Raw genomic sequence first — 24,131 nt, 5'->3', positions numbered from 1 at the left:
CACTCTTTAACTAACACACAGGTCAGGGCATAATGACACATAATGAACTTACTCTACAGTTACTTACTAAGCAATACATAGCAGGGTTTACTAACAGGGTATAAAGCACTGAAAGCTATGAGGCAGGTTGTATTAGCAGCGGTGGGTTCTGTGAGGTTACATGGAGAATATTTCACAGATTTCATATTAATACAATCTTGTTATGAGCTAGTGCTTTGTTGATTTTCACTATACCACATACAAGACAAAGCATCAGCCAAAACATTCTTAGAACCTGAGAGATGCTGAATTTCAAATTAGTAATCCTGCATTGTTAAAGCCCAACGCAGGATCCTTTGATTGTCTTTGGCTTTAGCCAAGAAAGCTAAAGGTGAGTGATCTGTTTGTACAAGGAACTTAGTTCCTAACAGATAGGGTCTTAACTTAGACAAAGCCCACACTAATGCAAGACATTCTAATTCACATACAGCATAATGGGTCTCACAAGGCAATAGTTTACGACTTAGATACAAATTGGATGTAACACTCCAGATTCCTGTAAAAGAACAGCTCCTAACCCACTCATACTTGCATCAGTTTGAACTACAAACTTTTTAGAAAAATCTGGTGCTCTCAGGGCAGGTGCTTCGGATAGACCTTGCTTCAGAGCATCAAAGGACTTTTGACACTCAGCTGTCCAGTTCACCTGTTGGGATAAATGCTTATGACATAGGTTAGTTAAAGGAGTAGCAAGAGTTGAAAAGTGAGGCAAAAACTTTCTGTAGTAGGAAGCAAGTCCTAGGAACGACTGAACCTGTTTCTTCGTTTGAGGGACACGCCAATTCACAATACTGTCCACTTTAGCTTCCATAGGCCTCATTTGTCCACTTCCAATCATGTGACCTAAATACTGTACAGTTCCTCTGGCAAATTGACATTTAGAGGCTCTGAGAGTAAGACCAGCGTCTTTCAAAGTCTGAAGTGCATCATGGACATGTTGAAAGTGCTCCTCCCAGGTGTCACTAAATATGGCAATATCATCAAGGTACGCACTGCTATATGGTTGGCGTTTAGCTAAGAGAGTGTTTATTAACCTTTGGAACGTGGCTGGCGCTCCGGATAAACCAAAAGGCATTCGTTTGAACTGAAAAAAACCCCTTGGGGTCACCAAAGCAGTACTACTGAGCAAAGGGCCTTGAGGGCTTTAGTGTTTGAGAACCAAGACCCCAGAGCACCCCAAACCTCCCTTTGTTTACGACATGGTAGCAGCGGTGGGATCTGCTAGCAACTTCTCCGTTACACTGTCTTAGTTTGGTTCAGGCTTCACATGCTAACCTGGGCCTAACATGTACTTATTCATGACAGGTCAGCACTTTGATTTTGTTTGTGAGAACTGGGATGGAGATTGGAGGATGGGATGCAACACATGTGTAAGGACAGGGTATTCAACTACTCAGACTGAAAATGTCTTGTCCACTGACAAGACTTCCTCTGGTTTCATTATCTCACAGAAAGGCCTCCAATCCTATTGAGGCCCTGCACTGCTGGAACTAGTGCAGGCACTGCAAGTTCCTTTAAGGCAGCACAAATGCTGGGCCACACTTGTGCACTGCCAGGCCACTGTGTAAACAGTGAAAGGCAAAGCACACATGGCAGTGTCCCTGGGAAGCTCTGCAGGCATCCGTAAGTCAGTGGTGGGGGCTGGCTATGGGTGGTTGAGGGAGAGCAATGGGGCATTTTGGGGGAGGAGCCAGGAGTGTGTTGTTGAGGGAGGGAGGGGGGTGGATGTGGTGGTAGTCACACATGCAAGATCTTGTGGCTTCTTTTTGAAAACTCCCCACCAAAATGGCTGGCATATGTCCGTAGAGATCCATACAAGCAACAACAGAACCCTCATGCGCTTCTCTTATCATTGCCTACTCTTACGTGTTTGAATAATTTCCTTGAGGTTGGGGCTTGGGTTGCCAAATGTTCCTCATATTTCAATGACACATTCTTCAGTTCCAGCTTGTAACTTGAGTCCCCCCCCCCCTCTTTTAGGTATTGATCCAACAGTCCTTCGGGGCACAAACACAGGTGTGTGGATTGGAGTGAGTGGATCAGAAGCTGGTGAAGCATTTAGTGCAGACCCTGAACAGTTGCTAGGGTACAGTATGACTGGCTGCCAACGTGCTATGTTTGCCAACAGGATCTCATACTTCTTTGACTTTAAAGGTAGGTTTGCAGAGGGTCAAGTCTAATATTGGTCAGTCCTTGTACTGTAAACCGATGACTCTTTGCAGAGTCTGTTTAGTCATAGAAGGAGACATGGCACATTCATGCATGGGATTTTTACATGGGTGAGAACCACATGGAAGACAATGTAAGTGTTTGGAATGGAGAGTGAATATCCTTTGTGTACCTTTGTTTTTTTTCCTGAGGAGTTCATGACAACAACATTTGAGACCTACAGTGGACTCTTAGTAGGAATAAGCATGTTTGGTCAGAGCAGACATGGAATCATAAGGCAAGCATAGTAACCTTCTTGGTTCATAAACAGGAGCCCCTTGTGGCAGTCTTCTGCTCACTTGGAGTCCTGGTCCATGTGCCGCCTGGGCCAGGACTGCAGAATGCCACCCCCACCAAGACTGCTGTTCCCTTCCTTACAGGTCAGTTCCAGAGCCTCATGTAATGTCCTCTGGCCCTCCAAAAGATGTCTAAAACCTCCAGAAAGCCTTTAAACGTTACTTCTGGTTTTTGTTGGAAAACTGGAAGCAATGTTCAATGGCCTTCTGGAGGCTTCAGACGACTTTTGGAGGACCAAAGGACACTGCACGAGGGCTCCTGAGGGGGCAAGGATGGAAGTGGCGTCCCACGTGCCTCACAGCTGTGGTGCCTTGGGGCATTTCCCACCCCCGCGCCCCCGGAACACCACTACTTCTACTCTCATTTCATAAAGGTTTCAAACTTGGAAGGTTAGACAGCAAACAGGCAGATTCTGATGGTGATGTTATGAAAGTGAATGAGGCAAAACAATTCATGGTCTGCAATGGCTCTTTTTTTTCCAAAGGACCAAGTTTGTCCATTGACACAGCATGTTCCTCTGGCCTCGTTGCTTTGGATAATGCTTACAAAGCTATCTGCAGTGGACAGTGTGAATCAGCCCTTGTAGGTGGAGTCAACCTCACATTGAAACCCAATACTTCTGTGCAGTTCATGAAGCTCGGCATGCTTAGTCCTGATGGTGCCTGCAAGTCCTTTGATGCTTCCGGTAAGTGATTTGTTTTTATATCTAAGCATGCTTTGAGAAAGCACAGGCCGGAGTTTATACCTTGGTATTTACATGGTCATTGAAGATATGCAGCATGGACAATGAACATTGGAATTAACCAGAGCAGGATTCAGTTTTCCTAGAGTTGCTCCACATTACTACTTTCTCTTTCTTAGGTTGCAATCCTAAAGTGCTTCCGCTATAATTAATTCCCCTTAATTGCTTTATATGAAAAGTGATTTTGTGGGTTTTGCTCAAATGAGCCTTGCAGTCAGCAATCAAGGTGGCGGCTTGTTCTCAGAGCATAGGAGCATCTTGAAATAATCTTCCATTTCCTCTCCATTAATTGCAAACTTGAATCATTGGAGAGAAAATTAAGGAGCTGTAAAAATGTAGCCTTTGATGCAGGGGTCAGCAACCTCCTTCCTTATAGGAGCAAGAAAAAAGAAATGGGCGTGGCATGGAGAGACGTATGCCCAGGTAGAGAATGATGCTCAGAGAAAGCTTCTGCCCTTGGTTTGCATACACTGTAAGCCTAACAGAGATAAAATTACACTTGAATTATTTTATTGGACCACCGCATGCCAGGTGGATGTATCTTTTTCGAACTATAGGCCAGATGACTTCGGGTGGCATGTCGCATCTGGCTGTAGATTGCCCCTGCTCTAATGGATACCATATTCTATGAAACTGTGCAGAGCATGGTAAAGTGGGCTCAAATTATACACAAAATGCTGTTAGGCAATCTATGAGGAAACCTCATCCCTAGGACAATGTAAGATACTATGATGGAATAAAAATTAAATTAACCAAAGTAATTTATAGGGCATTTCATATATCATTTTGACATTCTTGAGACCCAGTGCTATTAGATGTCCTGCCAGCATCCATGAGATGTTGGCACTGTGTCCAACGTATCATTTAATGTTTACATGTATATATTTACTTTGTACTTTATAGTTTGATTTTGGATGTATGCATTTTTGATGGTTGTAAACCACTTTGGGTGCCCTTTGAGAGAAAGACAGCTTAAAAATTGAATTAAATAAATAAATATGAGCCTAGTTGGCAGGAACATGAATTTGGACAACCTCCAGAAGCCAGTGGTAGTCGGGGGGGGGGGGGAGCTGACGTGGTTCATGGGGCCTTGAAGAGTCGGACACGACTTGCCAGCTTTGTTGTTCATTTGTTAAGAGTGGGAGAAAAGGAGAGACGGTGAAGTCTAAACCATGGCCCACCAGCATAGCCAGGATAGCAACATTGTCAGCATCCCCAGCAACAAGCCATGGCCAGCTGCAGTGTCAGCTGTATGACAGCCTCACAACCAAGCAGCGCATGAGCAGCAGTTGACTGGCGACTGACACCACACAGATGTGGCCATGACTGATGGCACCTTGCAGCCTGGAGGGGAGGTGGCTGACACCTCAAGGCTGGCTGGGTCTAGTCAACATTGACATTTTATTGTAGTATTTTAAATTTCTATTTCTTTATTTGATTTAATTTTGGTTTTTGTGTTTGAACAATGTGGGTAGAAATCTATCTAACGATGCAGTGTAAGTTTACCCAGGAGTAAGTCTCATGCCATTCAATGGGATTTACTCCTAGGAAATTATGCATAGGGTTGCACTGTATATCGGATTGTATTTTGTTTTTTTAATTCTCTGGATTTCTGCAGGGAATGGGTATTGCCGCTCAGAAGCTGTTGTAGTCGTTTTCTTGACCAAGAAATCAATGGCCAAACGGATTTATGCTACCATAGTCAATGCCGGAAGTAACACTGATGGATTTAAGGAGCAAGGTGAGATATCTGTCTCTAGAGACCAAATAATTCTAAGGTTCACCACGGGTGAAGAAGATGTTACATATGTGGAGTGGTGCAACCAGGTTCCACCATATTCAATTCAAGCATATCAAACATATTTTTCTTCAGGGCCAAACTGAAAAAACCGGTTCTGTGAGTCTGCCACAGGTGCCATCTGTGCATGGTGCTAATTATTCCCTCTCCACCCTGAAGTTTAAAAAAAGAAGAAAGAAAAATTAGCTTATAAGGCTGTGGTTTTCAAACTCTCCGGGAATTTGGAAACTGCAGTAAGTCCTTGTCGGGGAGGGAGGCAGCGGGGGTTGGGGGAAGGCAGCAACATGATCCCCAACTCAGGGGGCTGCAGGGACTGGGATGCACTCACCAGTCCCTGCAGCAGCATCCTGGGGGTGCGGGGAGCCCTATGCGAGCGTCTGCAGGGCTACCCAGCCTTCCAACAGTGAGTGATTGCGCTCCACTTCCGGTTTTGCGGATGTGGAGTGCGATCGCTCCGTTTTCATTTTGGGAAGGCTGCTGCAAGGACTGGTGAGTGTATCCCAGTCCCTGCAGCCCCCTTAGCAACGCGATCCTGGGATTTGCATCACTGACATAAGAACATAAGAACATAAGAACAGCCCCACTGGATCAGGCCATAGGCCCATCTAGTCCAGCTTCCTGTATCTCACAGCGGCCCACCAAATGCCCCAGGGAGCACACCAGATAACAAGAGACCTCGTCCTGGTGCTCTCCCCTACATCTGGCATTCTGACTTAACCCATTCCTAAAATCAGGAGGTTGCGCATACACATCATGGCTTGTACCCCATAATGGATTTTTCCTCCAGAAACTCGTCCAATCCCCTTTTAAAGGCGTCTAGGCTAGACGCCAGCACCACATCCTGTGGCAAGGAGTTCCACAGACCGACCACGCGCTGAGTAAAGAAATATTTTCTTTTGTCTGTCCTAACCCGCCCAACACTCAATTTTAGTGGATGTCCCCTGGTTCTGGTATTATGTGAGAGTGTAAAGAGCATCTCCCTATCTACTCTGTCCATCCCCTGCATAATTTTGTATGTCTCAATCATGTCCCCCCTCAAGCGTCTCTTTTCTAGGCTGAAGAGGCCCAAACGCCGTAGCCTTTCCTCATAAGGAAGGTGCCCCAGCCCCGTAATCAGCTTAGTCGCTCTCTTTTGCACCTTTTCCATTTCCACTATGTCTTTTTTGAGATGCGGCGACCAGAACTGGACACAATACTCCAGGTGTGGCCTTACCATCGATTTGTACAACGGCATTATAATATTAGCCGTTTTGTTCTCAATACCCTTCCTAATGATCCCAAGCATAGAATTGGCCTTCTTCACTGCCGCCGCACATTGGGTCGACACTTTCATCGACCTGTCCACCACCACCCCAAGATCTCTCTCCTGATCTGTCACAGACAGCTCAGAACCCATCAGCCTATATCTAAAGTTTTGATTTTTTGCCCCAATGTGCATGACTTTACACTTACTGACATTGAAGCGCATCTGCCATTTTGCTGCCCATTCTGCCAGTCTGGAGAGATCCTTCTGGAGCTCCTCACAATCACTTCTGGTCTTTACCACTCGGAAAAGTTTGGTGTCGTCTGCAAACTTAGCCACTTCACTGCTCAACCCTGTCTCCAGGTCATTTATGAAGAGGTTGAAAAGCACCGGTCCCAGGACAGATCCTTGGGGCACACCGCTTTTCACCTCTCTCCATTGTGAAAATTGCCCATTGACACCCACTCTCTGCTTCCTGGCCTCCAACCAGTTCTCAATCCACGAGAGGACCTGTCCTCTAATTCCCTGACTGTGGAGTTTTTTCAGTAGCCTTTGGTGAGGGACCGTGTCAAATGCCTTCTGAAAGTCCAGATATATAATGTCCACGGGTTCTCCCGCATCCACATGCCTGTTGACCTTTTCAAAGAATTCTATAAGGTTTGTGAGGCAAGACTTACCCTTACAGAAGCCATGCTGACTCTCCCTCAGCAAGGCCTGTTCGTCTATGTGTTTTGAGATCCTATCTTTGATGAGGCATTCCACCATCTTACCCGGTATGGATGTTAGGCTGACCGGCCTATAGTTTCCCGGGTCCCCCCTCTTTCCCTTTTTAAAAATAGGCGTGACATTTGCTATCCTCCAATCTTCTGGTACCGTGGCTGTTTTGAGGGACAAGTTGCATACCTTAGTCAAGAGATCTGCAACTTCATTCTTCAATTCCTTAATAACCCTTGGGTGTATGCCATCAGGGCCCGGTGACTTATTGATCTTTAATTTATCAATGAGGTCTGAAACATCTTCTCTTTTAACCTCTATCTGACTTAACTCCTCGGTCAGGAGGGGCCGTTCGGGCAGTGGTATCTGCCCGAGGTCTTCAGCCGTGAAGACAGATGCAAAGAACTCATTTAATTTCTCTGCCATCTCTAAGTCTCCTTTTATCTCCCCTTTCCCTCCCTCACCATCCAGAGGGCCAACCGCTTCTCTGGCGGGTTTCCTGCTTCTAACATATTTGAAGAAGCTTTTATTATTCCCCTTAATGTTGCTGGCCATGCGTTCCTCATAGTCTCGCTTGGCCTCCCCTATCACCTTCTTACATTTCTTTTGCCACAGTTTATGTTCCTTTTTATTCTCTTCATTAGGGCAAGACTTCCATTTATGGAAGGAAGCTTCCTTGCCCTTCACAGCCTCTCTAACTTGGCTGGTTAGCCATGCGGGCACTCTCCTGGATTTAGTGGAACCCTTCTTTCTTTGCGGTATACACCTCTGCTGGGCCTCTATTACTGTTGTTTTGAGCAGCCTCCATGCACTCTGGAGAGACTGGACTCTTTTTACCCTCCCTTTCAACCTCCTTCTAACCAGCCTCCTCATTTGAGGGAAGTCCGCCCGTCGGAAGTCAAGGGTTTTTGTTAGAGATTTGCTTGGTATTCTTCCCCCAACGTGCACATCAAAACGGATCGCAGCATGATCACTGTTCCCCAATGGCTCAGTAACGTTTACATCTCTAACCAGGTCCTGCGTACCGCACAAAATTAAATCCAGAGTCACCTGTCCTCTGGTGGGCTCCTTGACTAGCTGATCTAAGCCACAGTCATTCAGCACGTCAAGAAATCCGGTTTCCTTATCGTGACCAGAACACAAATTGACCCAGTCAATATGAGGATAATTGAAGTCCCCCATGATTACAACCCTGTCCTTCCTTGTCACCTCCCTGATCTGTTTCCTCATTTCAAGGTCCCCATCAGATTTCTGGTCTGGAGGACGATAGCATGCCCCCAGTATTACATCGCTGCACAAGCCTGGTAATTTAACCCACAGAGATTCTACGGTGGAGTCGGACCCACCTTCAATCTCTACTTTGCTGGATTCTATCCCTTCCTTAACATAAAGGGCCACCCCACCTCCAACACGCCCCTGCCTGTCCCTCCTGTAGAGTTTATAGCCCGGGATTGCGGTATCCCACTGATTCTCCGCATTCCACCAGGTTTCCGTTATGCCCACTATGTCAATATTTTCCCTTGTCACCAGACATTCCAGTTCTCCCACCTTTGCTCGTAGACTTCGGGCATTCGCATAAAAGCATTTATACACGGAATGCCCCAGGATGGGCTGCTTATTCGCTCCTTTGTCCCCGCATCCTCTCATTGTGCCAAACCACTGCTTTCCTCCCTGCCCCCGCCCTTAAGGGGAAACAGGCCAGGGCCCTCAGGCTGGGGTGTCGTGATGCCCCAGTTTGAATACCACTGTTACAAGGAATAAGTGAATGGATACATGCACAAATGCTCATTTTTAAAAAAGGGCACGTAATCCACCTGAAGAACGGAGGCAGGAGCAAGATTTGCTGCTGAGCCACCATTTGATTAGATGACATTTACATCTTTCATTTCCTTGGCAAAATCAAACTTGCCCTACAACTGAGGATACTGTGGAAGCCCCCTTTTAATCTTATGCCTGCCTTCATTCCATGTTTAGGCCTATCAACCAATGAATATTATAGGTTCTTTGACAGTCATCATTAATCCAAATTCTTCTGTGGAAGATTGTTCCCTTGATCAGCCCTGTCGGGTTCCCTGCACAGAAACAAGCACTGATGGTTCTTCTTGCCCTTAGGTGTAACGTTCCCCTCTGGGTGGATGCAGCAACAGTTGGTCAGTTCCCTGTATAGAGACTCTGGGATTAAGCCGGAGGAAGTGGAATACGTGGAAGCTCACGGCACAGGCACGAAGGTTTGTTCTTTCTCTAACCTGCTTATTTTTCTCTTTGTCTTTTTCCCCTCAAAGAGTCCACCTTTTAAAATTATCCCTACAGCAGTGTTAGCAGGAGTTGATTTCCAGTTTGAAACTTTCGCTGGAAGTTAGCTTGCCTCAGCCCAGTGCCACCCCCGCTCTGCCATTCACTCCAGTCTACTTTCTGTTTTATATGGGGTCTTCAGACTGGGTCACAATTGATTCCTGCGCATGAGCAAATGCGTTGGTGCACAGTTGCATGGGAACACAGTGTAAACTGGGCTGGACACACATGGAGCCATCCCAGAGCTGGTTGCTGACTGTCCACTTGTGCAGTCTGCTTTGCGTGACTTTCTTCCCATGCAGACACATATGCAATTGAATGGAGAGATATGACAGTGTCTTGGCCCTTGATGACTCTGGAATCTAACTGCTGACTCTTCCTGACTTGCTGTCTTGTTCTGTTAGGTTGGGGATCCTCAAGAAGTAAACGGCATTGTTAATGTCTTTTGCCCATCAGCACAGCAACCACTCTTGATTGGCTCAACTAAGTCTAACATGGGCCATCCAGAACCTGCCTCTGGTCTCGCTGCTTTAGCAAAGGTAAGGTACTGATGTCAGACTCATTGTACATTGCCCATTGTTCATGCAAGTGTGAGAGTAAGAAACAAAAGCAGCAGCTCTGAAATGCATTCAGAATCAAGGCTGGGCTCCTTGCTCAGTATGGATAAAAGAAGTGAAGGAAGATGGAAAGCTTGGCAGGAGATCCATTGGAGATGGAGAAAAATTATATGCAGAGGGAGGACTGGAAGAGCAGAAACATTGTTATCTTTTTTCTCTATTTTGTAGTTTCAGCAATGTAGGAAAAGAATCATATTGGCTGATTCTTTAGCTAGCTAACTAACGAAACATAACTGCAATGGAAAAAACAGTGATGACACTCTGCATCTGAAATCTAAAACCCCATTTATTGCTTTTAATTTCTTGCAATGCAAAATAGCAGTGGTCCTCTTTCACAGAAGTGGATCATTGGGTTTTGTCGCAACTCTTATTTTCTTCCATGTTGCAAATGAGCTATGACAACCATCATTTCAATATCTTTGATCAATCTGTTTTCTGCCACCAGTGTGCAAATTTGTGAGTGGAGCAGGAGCATACCTGAAAAAGAAAGGGGGTAGGTGTTAGGTGTGTGGGACGAATAACTGGGCAGTAAGAAAGCAAAAGAGCATAGAATATTCTTAGTGGCCTGGACATAAGGAAAGCTCTGCTAGATTAGACCAAATGCCCATCTAATCTAGCATCCTGTTTCCCACAGTGGTCCACCAGCTGCCTCTGGAAGTTACCTTAACTACCTTCTCATCCACTGGCACAGAGGCTGATTTACAGCCCAATCCTAACTAACTCACCCCACTGATGCAGCCATGCCAACAGAGCAAGTGCTGCATCCTGCAGTTGGGGGACAGTCAGAGAGAGAATGGGGGAAGGAATGGGGTTAGAATCTTGTTGCATACCAGTGCCACTGGGATCCACCATCTCCCTTCCACTTCCTGCCTACCCCCTCCCCACCCAGACTCCAGTTTCTCTCCTTCCCTGCCCCATTCCTCCCATCCCCCACTATGCTGCCAACTTACTGGCACTAGTAGTAGGTGCCAATGATGTGCTTTGTTGTGCAAGCTATCACAGTGGCTCTTCCACCAGCAGAACATGTGTTCTGCCAGCCAAACCACCAGTTTGGATTGGATTCCCTAAAGGATGTTACATATTTCTTAGACATGTTTAGCAGTTGCACATTTGAGTTACTTAAGAACTCTTTGGTGGATACTATCTGGACCCCACTGTTTGTTAATTGTTAATTTATCCATATACCCTAGCATCTCTTGTCACTTGTATTGGACTCACTGCTTAAGACTCCCTTCTTGAAGCTTGGGTATCTGTCCTGTGTCTGCCTTAATGAAGAAAGATGCAAAATTCATTCAGCTTATAATCTTCATTTCCTTTTTAAACTTACCACTTGTCCTCGTAAGCAATCAATCAATCAACAATCAACAGTATTTATATACCGCTTTTCAACTAAAAGTTCACAAAGCGGTTTACAGAGAAAAATCAAATAACTAAATGGCTCCCTGTCCCAAAAGGGCTCACAGTCTAAAAAGATGCAAATGAATACCAGCAGACAGCCACTAGAACAGACAGTGCTGGGATGAGGTGGGCCAGTTACTCTCCCCCTGCTAATTAAGCCAAATTAAGTCTTAAAATTGTCTAAAAACTTGGGTTGATTTGTACACAACTGTATACTATAAATCAGGTCACGAACTTGCTGTTAGAGAAACTCCTTGAGTTTCCATAAAAAAGGAGCGGGGGAGAGAGCCATTACACAAGTATCAGTGAGAGAGAGAGAGAGAGAGAGAGAGAGAGAGAGAGAGAGAGAGAGAGAGAGAGAGAGAGAGAGAGAAGTATCAATCCTCATTTGCTGTTGAAGGGAGAAAATAAGCCTGTATGGAATGGAACTTTCCATTCTGTTGCAGCAGCATCAAGCTTGGTTGCAGCTACACCAGCCTGAGTGAAATGAAGGGAGAGAATAAGACTGTATGGAATGGAACTTCCAGTGGTGTAGCCCTGGAAGTCGTGTAGCCCTTCCAGTGGTGTAGCCCTGCTGGAGTTGCCTCCATGAAGGCATTAACCTCCCCCAAACTCATCCACGGGTCATAGCAAATGTCTGAATTTTTGCTCCAAACTTGTCCTCGACTTATTATTATTATTATTTATATACCGCTTTTCAACAAAAGTTCACAAAGCGGTTTACAGAGAAAAATCAAATAACTAATGGCTTATCCACAAGAACACAAATATATATCGGTGCCTTGTATTCCCTCGTTATGTAATGGTCCAAACACCTTCTTGGCAGATTTCTTACTTTTGATGTATTTTTAAAAGTTGCTGTTTTGCCTTACTGTTTTTAGGCATGTGCTCCTCATATTCTTTCTTCAAATTTCTTATTGACAGCTTACATCTCTTTTGCCAGAGTTTGTGTTCTTTCTTGTTCTCGTTTCGGCAAGACCCATTTTTGAAGGAATCTTCCTTGCCTATTAGAGCTTCCTTGACTGTAATAATTGTGAGCCATACTGGCATCTTCCTGGATCTGCTGGTGCCTTTCCAACTTAGTACCGTCCATTCTAATTGAGCTGCCAGTTGACTGGATAAGACTCTTTTTCATCTAAACCCTGTTCTATACTGTGTTGCAACAGGTGACTTGGGAAAGTTCTGGAGTTAGAGGTGTGAGAAGTGTGACTGCAGAAACAGGATTAGAATTCTAATCCAGGTCAAAGCTTTGATTACGTCACAAAGCAAACCTATGATTTAGATTTTCCATAGGAGATAAAACCTACGTCAAGTACTTGAGGTGTCAAGTGATGGCGAATGACAAAGGCATTACACAAGGCAGCCAGTATGGTTAAGAAGCATGCTTTGTGTTGTGTATTAGTAGGCCAATTGCAAAACTTGACCTTTTGTGCAGAATATGACAATCTTTTTGAAAGATGACCTCATCCTTTATTTAAAGAGAACAGTTTTCTAACCCTCATGGTTCAAGCAAAACTTATGGAGGTGACACCTGTGAAAACCATTCTTATTGTTGCTAAGAATATATTTTTATGTTCTCTCTTTCTCAGGTGGTTCTCTCTTTGGAACATGGAATGTGGGCACCAAACATCCACTATAACACCCCAAATCCAGACATTCCTGCTTTACAAGATGGCCGCATCCAAGTAGTTACTAAGCCAACCCCCACAAAAGGTCTACTTGTTGGTATCAATTCCTTTGGCTTTGGAGGCTCAAACGCCCATATCATCCTGAGGCCTAACAAGAAGAAAGAGCCTCCCTTGGAGACTCAGAATTTGCCTCAATTGCTCCAATTTTGTGGAAGGACTCAAGAAGCAGTAGAAACATTAATAGAGCAGAACAGAAATCAGCGACCTCACACTGCATTTGTGAGCATGCTCAACGATATCTCTGGGATACCTGTGTCATCCATGCCTTACAGGGGCTTCACCTTGATTGGCAGTGAGAGTGATGTGAAGGAAGTTCAGAATGCTCCATCTTCAGAGAGGCCTCTGTGGTACATTTGCTCAGGTAATTATATTCAACTCACATTGTGATCTCTGCAGAGGTCCTTTATGGAGACCTCATTGTCAGAGACCAGATTTCTCCTGACTTTTCTAGGCTTCATGGCATACTAATTGGTGCCAAGAGAATGTGTTTTTTTTTTTTGTTTTGTTTAAACAACCTTGAATCTTCATGGCTAACAATAACAATAAGAGTTTTGGGGCCCAATCCAAAGACACCTCAGTTCTGGTGCTGAGCTCCAGCACTGGCGCTAGGTGTTGCAAGGCATGCTGTAAGGCATGTCCATGATAACTTGAAAGGAATCAGCACCAGTGCCACTCAGCGCTGAGCTCAGCATTGAACAGACTCCGTCCAGAACATAGTAGGAGTTGCAGGCATCGGTGAGGCCTTGGGGGTGGAGGGAGGCATTCCAGGACAGGGGGAGGGCAGGGATCACATATATGCTACCCATAGTGTGAAGTGATGTCTCCAGCTATCTGGAGAGGTTGCACTATTTCTAGACATGAATCTGAAATGCCACTCCAAAAATCTAATTAATTAATTAATACATGCATACATACCCCGTCCTCTGTCCCCACCCCTGAGGACCCAGCATGTTTTACAGTGTTCATTAAAATACAGTAGAATGTAGAGATAAAAAGGTAAAAACAGTAAGAGGTAAGGAACAGACGGAATATATCATAAAAACATTACTTATACAAAAAATATTAAATGCAGCAGTAATAATAATAATAATCTAAATCTAAAAATAGCAATGTCTAAAAGTAGCAAAAACTGCAGTGTACAAACTACAACAAAGGTGGGAAGTCTAACTGAAAAGAAAAGCTTTTAGCTCCTGCCAGAAAACCTCCAGGGAGGGCATAGTTCTTAATTCAACCAGAAGGGTGTTCCATTATAGTGGCACTGCTACAGAGAAATCCCTGCCTCTTGTCGCCACCAACTGGACTTCAGGAACTGCTCAAGACTCCATCCTTGACACATGCCAACAGCACTGAAGGTTCTTCTCCATTTCCTTAATTCTACAGGCATGGGGACACAATGGAAGGGCATGGGCCTTAGCCTCATGAGGTTGGATCTCTTCCGTCAGTCTATCTTGCGTTCAGATGAAGCTCTGAAAGACACAGGTCTGAAGGTGTCTGACCTCCTCCTGAATGCTGATGAGAATACATTTAATGAAACTGTAAATGCATTTGTTGGACTTGCTGCTATTCAGGTAAAAATGAAAGATGTGGTTTCTTATGCTGGTTTGACTCATATGAACAACCTGATGACTAAGGCATCCTTTGGTTCGTGGCCTTCTAAATCTGTGTTCTAGTACCAGTACAACACATAGATAACCCGTTCTTTTTACAACTCAGCTCACAGTTCTAGGGCTTCATGTCAGCCAGGGGGCACTGGAAACCACCTGCTGTTTCCATGTGAAAGGCCCTCTCTTTGTTTGTCTCCAGCTTGCCTCTGCCTCTGAAAAAGGGTTAGTCTGCTTTCTGAGATGTACTTTTCACATGACCAAATGAATGGCATGGAGGTGATGGTGTTTGGGACCTCATCAGCTGCTCCTATTTCCAACCTATGCATCTGATTGTCTATACTGGCAGTTCTCAAACTCTCAGGGAGAGATTAAGCCGCAGTAAGTGTGTGCAGGGGTGGGGGGAAGGCAGTGACACAATCTGCTGGATTGTGCCAATTTAGAGAGGTGCAGGGGCTTGCTGCTACTTATGAGAGCCTGCAGCAGCCTCCCAGAAGTGCGATAAGCCCCCACTCTAGCCTCCGCAGGACTCCCCATGCTATGGAGACCCTCAAAATCGTGATTGCGACCACTTCTGGTTTTGTGTTTGCGAAACCAGAAGTGGTCACAATTGCGATTTTTACTGACTGCAGCATGGGAACTTCCTGCAGAGGCTGGCACGGGGGCTCTCTGCACCCCTGGGAGGCTGCTTTAGACTCTGGTAAGTGGCAGCAAACCCCTGCGCCCCACCAAACCAGGGTGATCCAGTGGATTCCGTCGCTGCCTCCCCCCCCCCTGCCCCTTAAGGGGGAAGAAGCCAGGGCACTCTGGCTGGGGCATCACAATGCCCCAGTTTAAGAACCACTGGTCTATACAGAACCTCACACATGTGCAGACTCTCCCTATGCAATCTTCTGCCATTGTTTCACAGGCTAGCACAGAGAGGAATGTATGATATGTCTGCTGCTCATGGGTGGGAAGAAAAGCATTTAAAGCATATCTTTGCAGTGTGGCAGCTGGGTTTGAGAGTACAAATATGAAACATTTCTGTGAGTGGTGCGTCATGTTGCAGAAGACAAGTCCTTGTAGCTGCAGATACCGCCTTGAAAGCCGTCTAAAGATTGTGGAAGTTTTTCACTGCAGATGTTCAATGAGGAGTTTGATGGGGAAAAGTATGAACCAAATGGATCACTATTTCAAAAAGACAGTAGGATAGGATGGGTTAATGTTATTAGGAGTCCCAGCCTGGAGTTTAACAAACTTTTGGAAAACAATAACTGTGCACTCATGCCACGAAGAAACTTGCCAAGATAGGATTACATGTGCGGAGCCACATAACGTAAATTCAGCAACACATTTTCTGCTTTCCAGATTGCACAGATTGATGTGTTAAGGGCCATGGGTTTGCAACCTGATGGGATTGTTGGCCACTCAGTTGGAGAGCTGGCCTGTGGCTACGCAGATAACTCCTTGAGTCAGGAGGAGGCAATTCTTGCTGCTTACTGGAGAGGACGGTGCATCAAAGAGGCCAAACTACCACCAGGAGGCATGGCTGCAGTTGGTATGTAGCTGGAAGCCCCTCCCTTCTCTCTATAGTTGCTTCCACACTAGCTCTTTTTACAGGGTTTGTTTGTTTGTTTATATACCATCTTTCTCATATACTCAAGGTGGTTTACTAGACAGGCTGACCATAAACTCCATTTTATCAAATGGGGTTTTTACAAGTGTTATTCTACAAGAGGAGCTCATAGAACCCTCCACTTTCCTAGATGTTTTCCTTTCTAGTCTAGTCACCATCGTGGCTGCACAGCTCTCGCGCTTTCCAAGCTTCCACAGACAGCTCAGATGGGTTCTCAAGATGCGACAGTGCTGTTCTGCAGTCATAGAAATAACAGAGGAAGCGAACTAAACAAAAGGAAAGAAATCGCGCACACATGCACAATTTATGAATAGACATTTTATAAGGATCTTGACCATTGGGGGCAGCATCGCTAGGTGTAACATAGAGCTGAATGGTGCTATACAAAGGGCTGTGTGGACCCTTCATTTTAATTTCACTCTCAAGCAACAGAAAAACAATACCCCAGCAACACTAAACAATTTTAATGTGAAAGCAACCTCTTACAGATTATTTCTTTTCATGTTTACTTTTAAGCTAATGAACACTTAATTTAAAGTGTTCACATCTACTTATCAGATTCAGTTTGGAATAGATATAAATGAGTGACTTCACTGAACTTCATTAAAAGAAGATCTGACTTATTACTGGTTATAAGGTTTGGATTCTGTTCCATGTCACTCCTCAGCCCTGAAAGGAAGAACATTCTGTGGTTGACTTTTGCCATGTTTGAAAGGAGAAATAAACATACATAGGATAGGGCTATAAATTGTGTTTACCATGTGTTACTCCAGTTTGACAAGTTAGGGATATCTGGAAATTGAGGAAGCATTCATTCAACATGTCCTGAGCAGCCGCAGACCTCCTCAGCCCATGCCCAGGGCAAAGCTCCGCAATGGCGCCCCCCACAGGCTATTGCCACCCCCCTGCACAGAAATCCGCCCCCCCCTCACCAGAGGGTCATGGAGCCTTGCGCGATCTCCTCCCACACCAGGGAAACCTCTGTGAGGTTCTCCGGCGCTATAAACTGTGCTTCTGGCAACCTGGAAGCACAGTTTCCACCCCCATCAGGAGCCTCATTGAGGCTTCCACGGGGTCCTAGCGGCTGGTGTCTGGGGCATTTGCCCCAGGGAAGTCTGTGGCAGGTGTGCAACTAGTGCTGAGGTCACAGGGTCATTCCCCCCCCATGAAACATTACAAGAAGTGAGGGCCATTACTACTTTTAAAACTGGAGACAGACAATACTTTTGAAGAGAGCTGAAACTGATTTAAAAGAGGCATGGCTTTCCATGGTGCAGGGCACACACAATCCTTTTGTCAAGCTGTTGCCTCTTGTCAGACAGGTTTTGTAAGTGTTTGAAACCATACACAATCCTGCAAAACCTGTTTACCAGAAGTGAAAGTAGAGTGACTATAAGTTACAATCCCTCTTTCAATTATCCTTTAATTATCAGACTTCTAGCCCAGTGGTTCCCAAACTTTTTAGAGGCCCTAGAAGCTGCTGCCTGATTTATAAATGCCAAAGGGGTGTGGCTATAATGGTGATTGGGCAGCAGGACTCTCCCCACCCTCGCAAGAAGCAACTTGCTTAACCCTTGATAAACATAGCCTAACCTACCCTGTCCATTTCACAACCAACCAAAAATTAGGTCATGAACCACTGGTAGGAATTGTTGTTATAGCCTAATCCTAACCAACTTTTCCGTGCCAAAGCAGCTGTGCCAATGGGGCACATGCTCGTTTCTGTGGTGGCCTCCTCAAGATAAGGCCTCCTCAAGATAAGGGAATGTTTGTTCCCTTACCTTGGGGGTGCATAGCAGCTGCATTGGCACTGGAAAGTTAGATAGGATTGGGCTGAAAGTGTCATCTATTTCGATTATAACATGAACGTTCATCATGTTGTTGAGATGTGCCAAAATGGCATTTTTCGTGTCATATAAATAAATATTTTTTTAAGTACCGTGATGAAAAGCTTAAGCTTTGGGCCAGAACCTGAGATACAAGAGATCTTTGTGGGTAGCTCGTCTGGCTTTCACATTACATCACTGCATGCGACAATATAGCATCAAGACTAAGGCCCCAACAGTAGCCTAGTTTTGGGGGGTTCATAGGACCACAGGCAACACTCTTCTGTGGCTGCTGGGGTCCTGTCTCCTTTGCACATCCGCACCCCCTCTGAATGCAACTGGAGCTGTGCTCTGCTTGTGTCCAGAGAGTGTTCTGCGGCCTTCGGGAGGTCTTAAAAGATTCCTTCTGGTTTTGGGGGAAAATTGGAAGTGACAACACTGATGACGCCTCTTGCCATTTGCAGAACACTATTTCTGGTGGCCCAAGACCCCATTGAAGCCCAGAGGCATAGTTGGAAGGTGTGTTGGCTTGGGGTACATCATCCAGGGCTGCCCTCTCCAAACGCAACTGAAGCTGTCCTCCAGTCACATCTGGAGGGTGTTCTGAGGCCTCCAGGATCACCAGTGTTGTTAGACATGCAGCCTGGTCCTATGCACGTTTGCTTTGCAGTTCAGTGAAACTTATTCCTAAATAAGTGTGCCTAAGACTGCATCCTTTGTAGTCTATCAATTCTGAAAACTAGAAATAGTGATTTTTGGCCTTCCAGAGGCCTCAGAAAGTCTTTGGAGGGCCAGGGAGGCAGTACACAGCCTCCCTAGCTCTCCTAAAGCCCCTGGACAGGGGCAGGGGCAGTGGCAGGGAGGTGAGGAAAGTGGCACAGCCCCCAGAAGCATGGGGTATTTGCCCCCCTTGCCACCCCTAGGAATGCCACTGTCTGAGTCTGCATTTCTTGTTCACAGAGCAGGGTGTGAGATCTGGGAAGTGTCTTCTGATAAGATACACATCTGCTTCCGACTCTGAAGTATGGGTTCCTGACCGTTCCTTTAGTATGACACCATTTGAAATGGCTGTAAAGAACAAAATGCGTTCCAGAATGTTGAGTTCTCACAGGATGTTAAGAAACTAGGAAATTAGGGTTGTTGGTTTCACTTGTGTCTTAAGAAAGACTAGCTACCCAATCCTGACAAAGGCTTCGGGACCTGCTGCTGTGTGTGCTGTGGTGCTGCCCATGTGTAACAGTGTCCTGGAAGTGCATGACAACAGCAAAGCTTTCGCGCCACTGTAAAGGTCCTTGCACTGCCAGAACACTTGTTCCAGAAGCGCAACGCCACAATGGGACCTCACTCTCTTCCTGTGTATGGCTACTTGCGTACCTCTGTAAACTGGAGTCATCTGAAGCAATCTGTCTCCTGCAGGCTTGACGTGGGAAGAGTGTAAGCGCATATGTCCTGCAGGAGTGGTACCTGCCTGTCACAACTCTGAGGACACTGTCACTGTTTCAGGGCCTCAGGTGAGTGACTCATTCTTTTAATTGCTGCTTATTTAGGGAATGAGTTGAGGTGTTCTCATCACTGGAACTGGGTGGTTTCATCAGTGGGTAGGAGGAGGCTGTGGAAAATATGTGTCTGCTTCTTCCAGGAAGAGAGGGGAAAGTGGGAATTGCTTCTTCTGATACACATGCCTAGAGTATCCATTCTTACCTTATCATTTTCAACTACTTGATGGCTGCAGCAGCTCGCTGGGCAACTTCTAAAAAGACAGCAGAGGGAACAGAGGTGGGTCCAAAAAGCTGCCCGGCTGAACAGTGCTGCGTTCCTCACCTGTTTGGGACTTGAGAGTCCAAATTCCAGAGAAGAAGGAAGAATTGAACAATGAGTTCCTTCTGATCTCACCTTTCATGGCTGCTATGGGGGAGGAGTGCACGAGGAGAGAAAACACACCAAGCAGCTTTCTAAATATCCACCTCCGTGTATGCATTATTCATAGTGAGGCTTCACCACGACTGCACAATACAACACAGATTGTATATGCGCTTACACACATACCTGCAGAATGTATTTTTGGTTTTTTGGAGTGGAGTTCACAGGATGGAAGAAATATCTGTGTTGATTAAAAGAAATGTTGAGTATCTTGGGTGTATGTAACTGATGCTATTGTAGGCATGCAGGAATGTAGAACAATCCACTTGTGAGCAAAATATGGGGAATTATGGTTTCTTCATAGGTATCAGAGCCCAAAGTGATAACAATTAGCAATGGTTTGGTGGACCATACCCTTGCAACACTGAGTCATTGCTATCTCCACCACCCAAGATATTCTTCTGAATTGTACATCTGGGTTGGGGCTCAAGAGTACTGTCTCAAAATGGCTCTAGTGCTATATAGTCCACTTTTTAGAACCTATTCCCTATGGAGTGTTGCAAGGTTCCATCTTGTCTCTCATGCTTTTTAACATCTACATGAAATCACAGGGAGCAATTATTCAGGGATTTGGGTTAGGGTGCCATCAATAGACAGGTGAGACAGTGCTGTTTCTCATGCCTAGTGTCAAATCCTGTGGAGACAGTGGAAATTCTGAATCAGTGTCTGCCAGCAGGTTCAGGCTGAGTAAGCCTGAACAAGCCTGAATAAACCCACCTAAATAAGCCTGAACAAGTTGAAATTTCATTTGGACAAGACAGAAGTACAGCTGGGTGGGAGATAAGCTTACACTCCACCTTCACCCCCAAAGCAACAGGTGTGCAGTTTAGGAGGAGTTCTTGACTCGGATCTGCATTTGATGTTGGGAGTGCTTTCTCCCAACTTCATCTCATTCATCAATTATGTCCTTTCCTGAAGAAATCAGATATAATCTCAATTATTTGCATACTGTACTTGTCACGTGTAGGTTAGATAACAGTAATGTGCTTTTTGTGGGGCTGCCCTTGAAGGTCTGGAGACTTCACCTGGTTCAGAGTGCAGCTACAAGAGTTGTGATGGGAACTGCCTGTTCAGACCTCAATCCTCTTTTAGCCTCATTCTTTCTGGACTCAGTTCAAGGTGCTGGCTATCACCTTTTGGGACTGGAGTATCTCAGAAATAGCTCTGTTCCAATTCAGAGTTCATAAGAACAGCCCCACTGGATCAGGCCATAGGCCCATCTAGTCCAGCTTCCTGTATCTCGCAGCGGCCCACCAAATACACCAGTTCCTTCTTTAGATCCCACCTTCATCTGAGATGTGTAGGTATCTGGGACAGGTCTTTTCTGGGTGTCATGCCTGTGAAGTGGGATAATGCATCAAAAGAAATATGTGCTGAAATATGTAAGAAGCACTGTCTGCTTCTAGGGAGGTTCTATTCTCTTCTACACTGGATTTTTTTAAAGTAGAAGAAAGCCTGTATTGCATTTTTTTTATTCTGTTTTCTTTTGATTTTATGTAAGCTCCTTTGCATGTGGTTGTAAAAGGTGGGAAGAAGTAATTTAAATAAATATTCCACCTATTTTTCTTAGGACCTTGTGGCTAAATTTGTCTCTAAACTGAAAGTAGAAGGCATATTTGCGAAAGAGGTGCTCAGCGCTGGTGTAGCTTTCCACTCGTACTACATGGCATCGATTGCACCTGTTCTGCTGAGTGCCCTGCAAAAGGTAATGCTCCTTAATGACTTCTCACTGCAGATAATTCAGGGCAGAGAAAGCTGTGCCCAGTCTTACTTCAGCTGGTGTGGAGTGGGGCTCAAGAAGGACCCCTCTTCTGGTATCAGCTGAGGCTAAACTGCTCTGCTGCATGCAATTGTTTTTAGAATCCTTCAGTTTAGTCTCCTCTCTTTCTCTCTTGCCCCCTCAGGTTATTCCAAATCCAAAGCCTCGTTCGTCCCGCTGGATCAGCACCTCCATCCCTGAATCCCAGTGGCAAACTGAGCTGGCTCAGAACTCCTCTGCTGAGTACCATGTGAATAACCTTGTCAGCCCAGTCTTGTTCCAGGAAGGCCTGAGGCATATTCCAGAAAATGCTGTTGTAGTGGAGATCGCCCCACATGCTCTCCTACAGGTATTACCCTCCGTGGATACAATGGGCTAAAGCTAGAGAAAGTGTAAAACAGCAGAATTATATGCCTGCTTGCTGTAGCCCCAGCGATACCCCTTTCCCCTCTAGTTCTAACTCTGTTTCCTTATCAGTCCTCCTAACTATTGTACTTGATATGACTTCCCCTCACACACTGAGCAACTGGCCACAGTTTCAACCCACTACTGTGCATATACCAGACCCTGAACTTTCTGAAGTTGGGGCAGAGTTAAAGGTGAAGGAACCAGACTTAAGAAAATGAATTAGCAGTGTATGTGGGGAGAAAATGGCTGGGAGGAGAAATTGATATACTGCTTGGTAGCTTTAATTAAATGACACTGGGTCAATCTGGAGAATTCCTTGTGGTCTGGCAGGAAGTGGTGGTGACTGACCAGAGAGATGGTATTTTCTGCTTGGGCACCCTAATTATAGGATTCCCCTTGACCAAGGGAGATCTGTTTGGCACATTCTTCTTTTGGGCACCACATTTCCAATTCTGACTGAAGCTATGCCTGGAGATTTTCTTTTCTTTTCAACATAATGGCATGTTGGAAATCCCTGGAGGCCCTGTTAAAACCTCCTGTTTGCTTTCCATCGTCACCAGGAGATTGATGCTGATTCTTGGAGGCTTTAGGCTGGTCTTGGTGGTTTGGCAACACGAGCCAGGCAAAGGCTGTCCTGTTTCCCTGAGCTTTGGACAATCATTGCGTTTGCTTTACATTGGTTAGTTTTGCATGGTTTGCATAGTATGTTAGTATTTTGAAAGGCCTTGTGGTCTGCTTAATGGCTGTTGGAACTGCCTTAAGTTAGTTTTAGCTGCCATTGGATATGTTGGCACTGTTGATATGTTGGTCCTTTTACTGATATTGTCCTTTTGGGATTTGCTGTTGTTTTTTTTAAGCCCCTTAAATGCTACTTTAAGGTAGAATGTCAGCATAGAAGTACTTTAAACAAATATTTTCCCAGGAAAGAAAGACATTCCTTATTGGTTTTAACTTTGAGAACTTCAGGGAAGAATTAGATTATATTGAGACTCTATCCCCCCCACCACCATCACCACCACTGTCCCAGCTGGAATCGGGAACCCTCATAGCTGCTATTGTCAAGGAAAAAAGCTTCCACAGTCAGTAGTGGGACCTTTTCTTCCTTGGCAAATCACTGCTGCAGAGAGAAAAGAGGCTGCTGGACAAGGAGTGTGGAGAGGCAGGGCTAAAGCCCCCACCATGGTCCTGATCCACCTGAACAACCATTCAGTTGCTCTTGATTGTAGCAAGGCCATTGCAGAAGCACTAATCACTCATTATCTGTAACACGTTGCTTGAAACTTAGGAGACAACGTCCTGTGTTCTAGGAGGGGCGGCTGTTCGCCACAGCTTTGACGAAACAGCTTTGTTCAGGCAGGCAAATTGCATGTTCTTTAACACATTTCTGCCCAGCTCACAGGTGTACACAGTTGGTCCCTGTTGCCTACACGCAACATTGGGCAGAAATGTTTTAATTAAGAGTTGAGACATACACCTGTGCCTGTTTCACAAGTGCCTACACCCAGGATTGTATTGCAAACTACCAAGGTTTAACTACACAGGGCTGTGCCATCAGTTGACAAGACCATTCTGTCCATCTCCACGAGGGCCATTGCTAGCTTGTCTAGTGGAGGCAGTGTCATGAAAAGGTGAATAGCAAACAACAGGTCATTTGATCTTAAATATATTGCAGTCACAGAGCATCTTCTGTGATGGTTGAGGTGGGGGGGCTCAAAATTTCTGAATTTCCACATTATTTTTTTAGATTGTAAGCCTGAGCAAACTGTCAGGTTTGTGGCAGATTTAAAACTGACAAGGACTCTGCTATAGTTGTTTGCTGCAGCAGATGCTAAAGGGTTTGCCCTGACACTGTCTTTGCTGGGGGCTTGTGCCACTTCCCATCTACGCATCAAACAATGGCATAGACAGGTCAACATACAAAACACGACTGGATTCAAACTAGTTTAAGATGCAAGGAGTCACC

General features: G+C 45.3%; 1 protein-coding gene across 1 annotated transcript in view; it reads left to right on the top strand.

Moving 5' to 3' along the window:
- The window catches only part of FASN (fatty acid synthase), a 75,795-nt gene that overhangs the window by 14,014 nt on the left and 37,650 nt on the right, over positions 1-24,131 (top strand). The window contains exons 4-14 of the mRNA XM_066615773.1: positions 2,020-2,193; positions 3,029-3,229; positions 4,905-5,027; positions 9,154-9,269; positions 9,738-9,872; positions 12,938-13,397; positions 14,417-14,604; positions 15,988-16,177; positions 19,498-19,592; positions 21,572-21,706; positions 21,906-22,109. Coding sequence (XP_066471870.1) covers positions 2,020-2,193; positions 3,029-3,229; positions 4,905-5,027; positions 9,154-9,269; positions 9,738-9,872; positions 12,938-13,397; positions 14,417-14,604; positions 15,988-16,177; positions 19,498-19,592; positions 21,572-21,706; positions 21,906-22,109 — 2,021 coding nt within the window. The remainder of the gene's footprint in view (positions 1-2,019; positions 2,194-3,028; positions 3,230-4,904; positions 5,028-9,153; positions 9,270-9,737; positions 9,873-12,937; positions 13,398-14,416; positions 14,605-15,987; positions 16,178-19,497; positions 19,593-21,571; positions 21,707-21,905; positions 22,110-24,131) is intronic.

The sequence above is a fragment of the Tiliqua scincoides genome, chromosome 2 (assembly GCF_035046505.1).
Source record: "Tiliqua scincoides isolate rTilSci1 chromosome 2, rTilSci1.hap2, whole genome shotgun sequence".
Lineage (NCBI taxonomy): Eukaryota > Metazoa > Chordata > Lepidosauria > Squamata > Scincidae > Tiliqua > Tiliqua scincoides.
The sequence above is the reverse complement of the archived record's forward strand: the minus strand, read 5'-3'. Positions and strand labels throughout refer to the sequence as shown.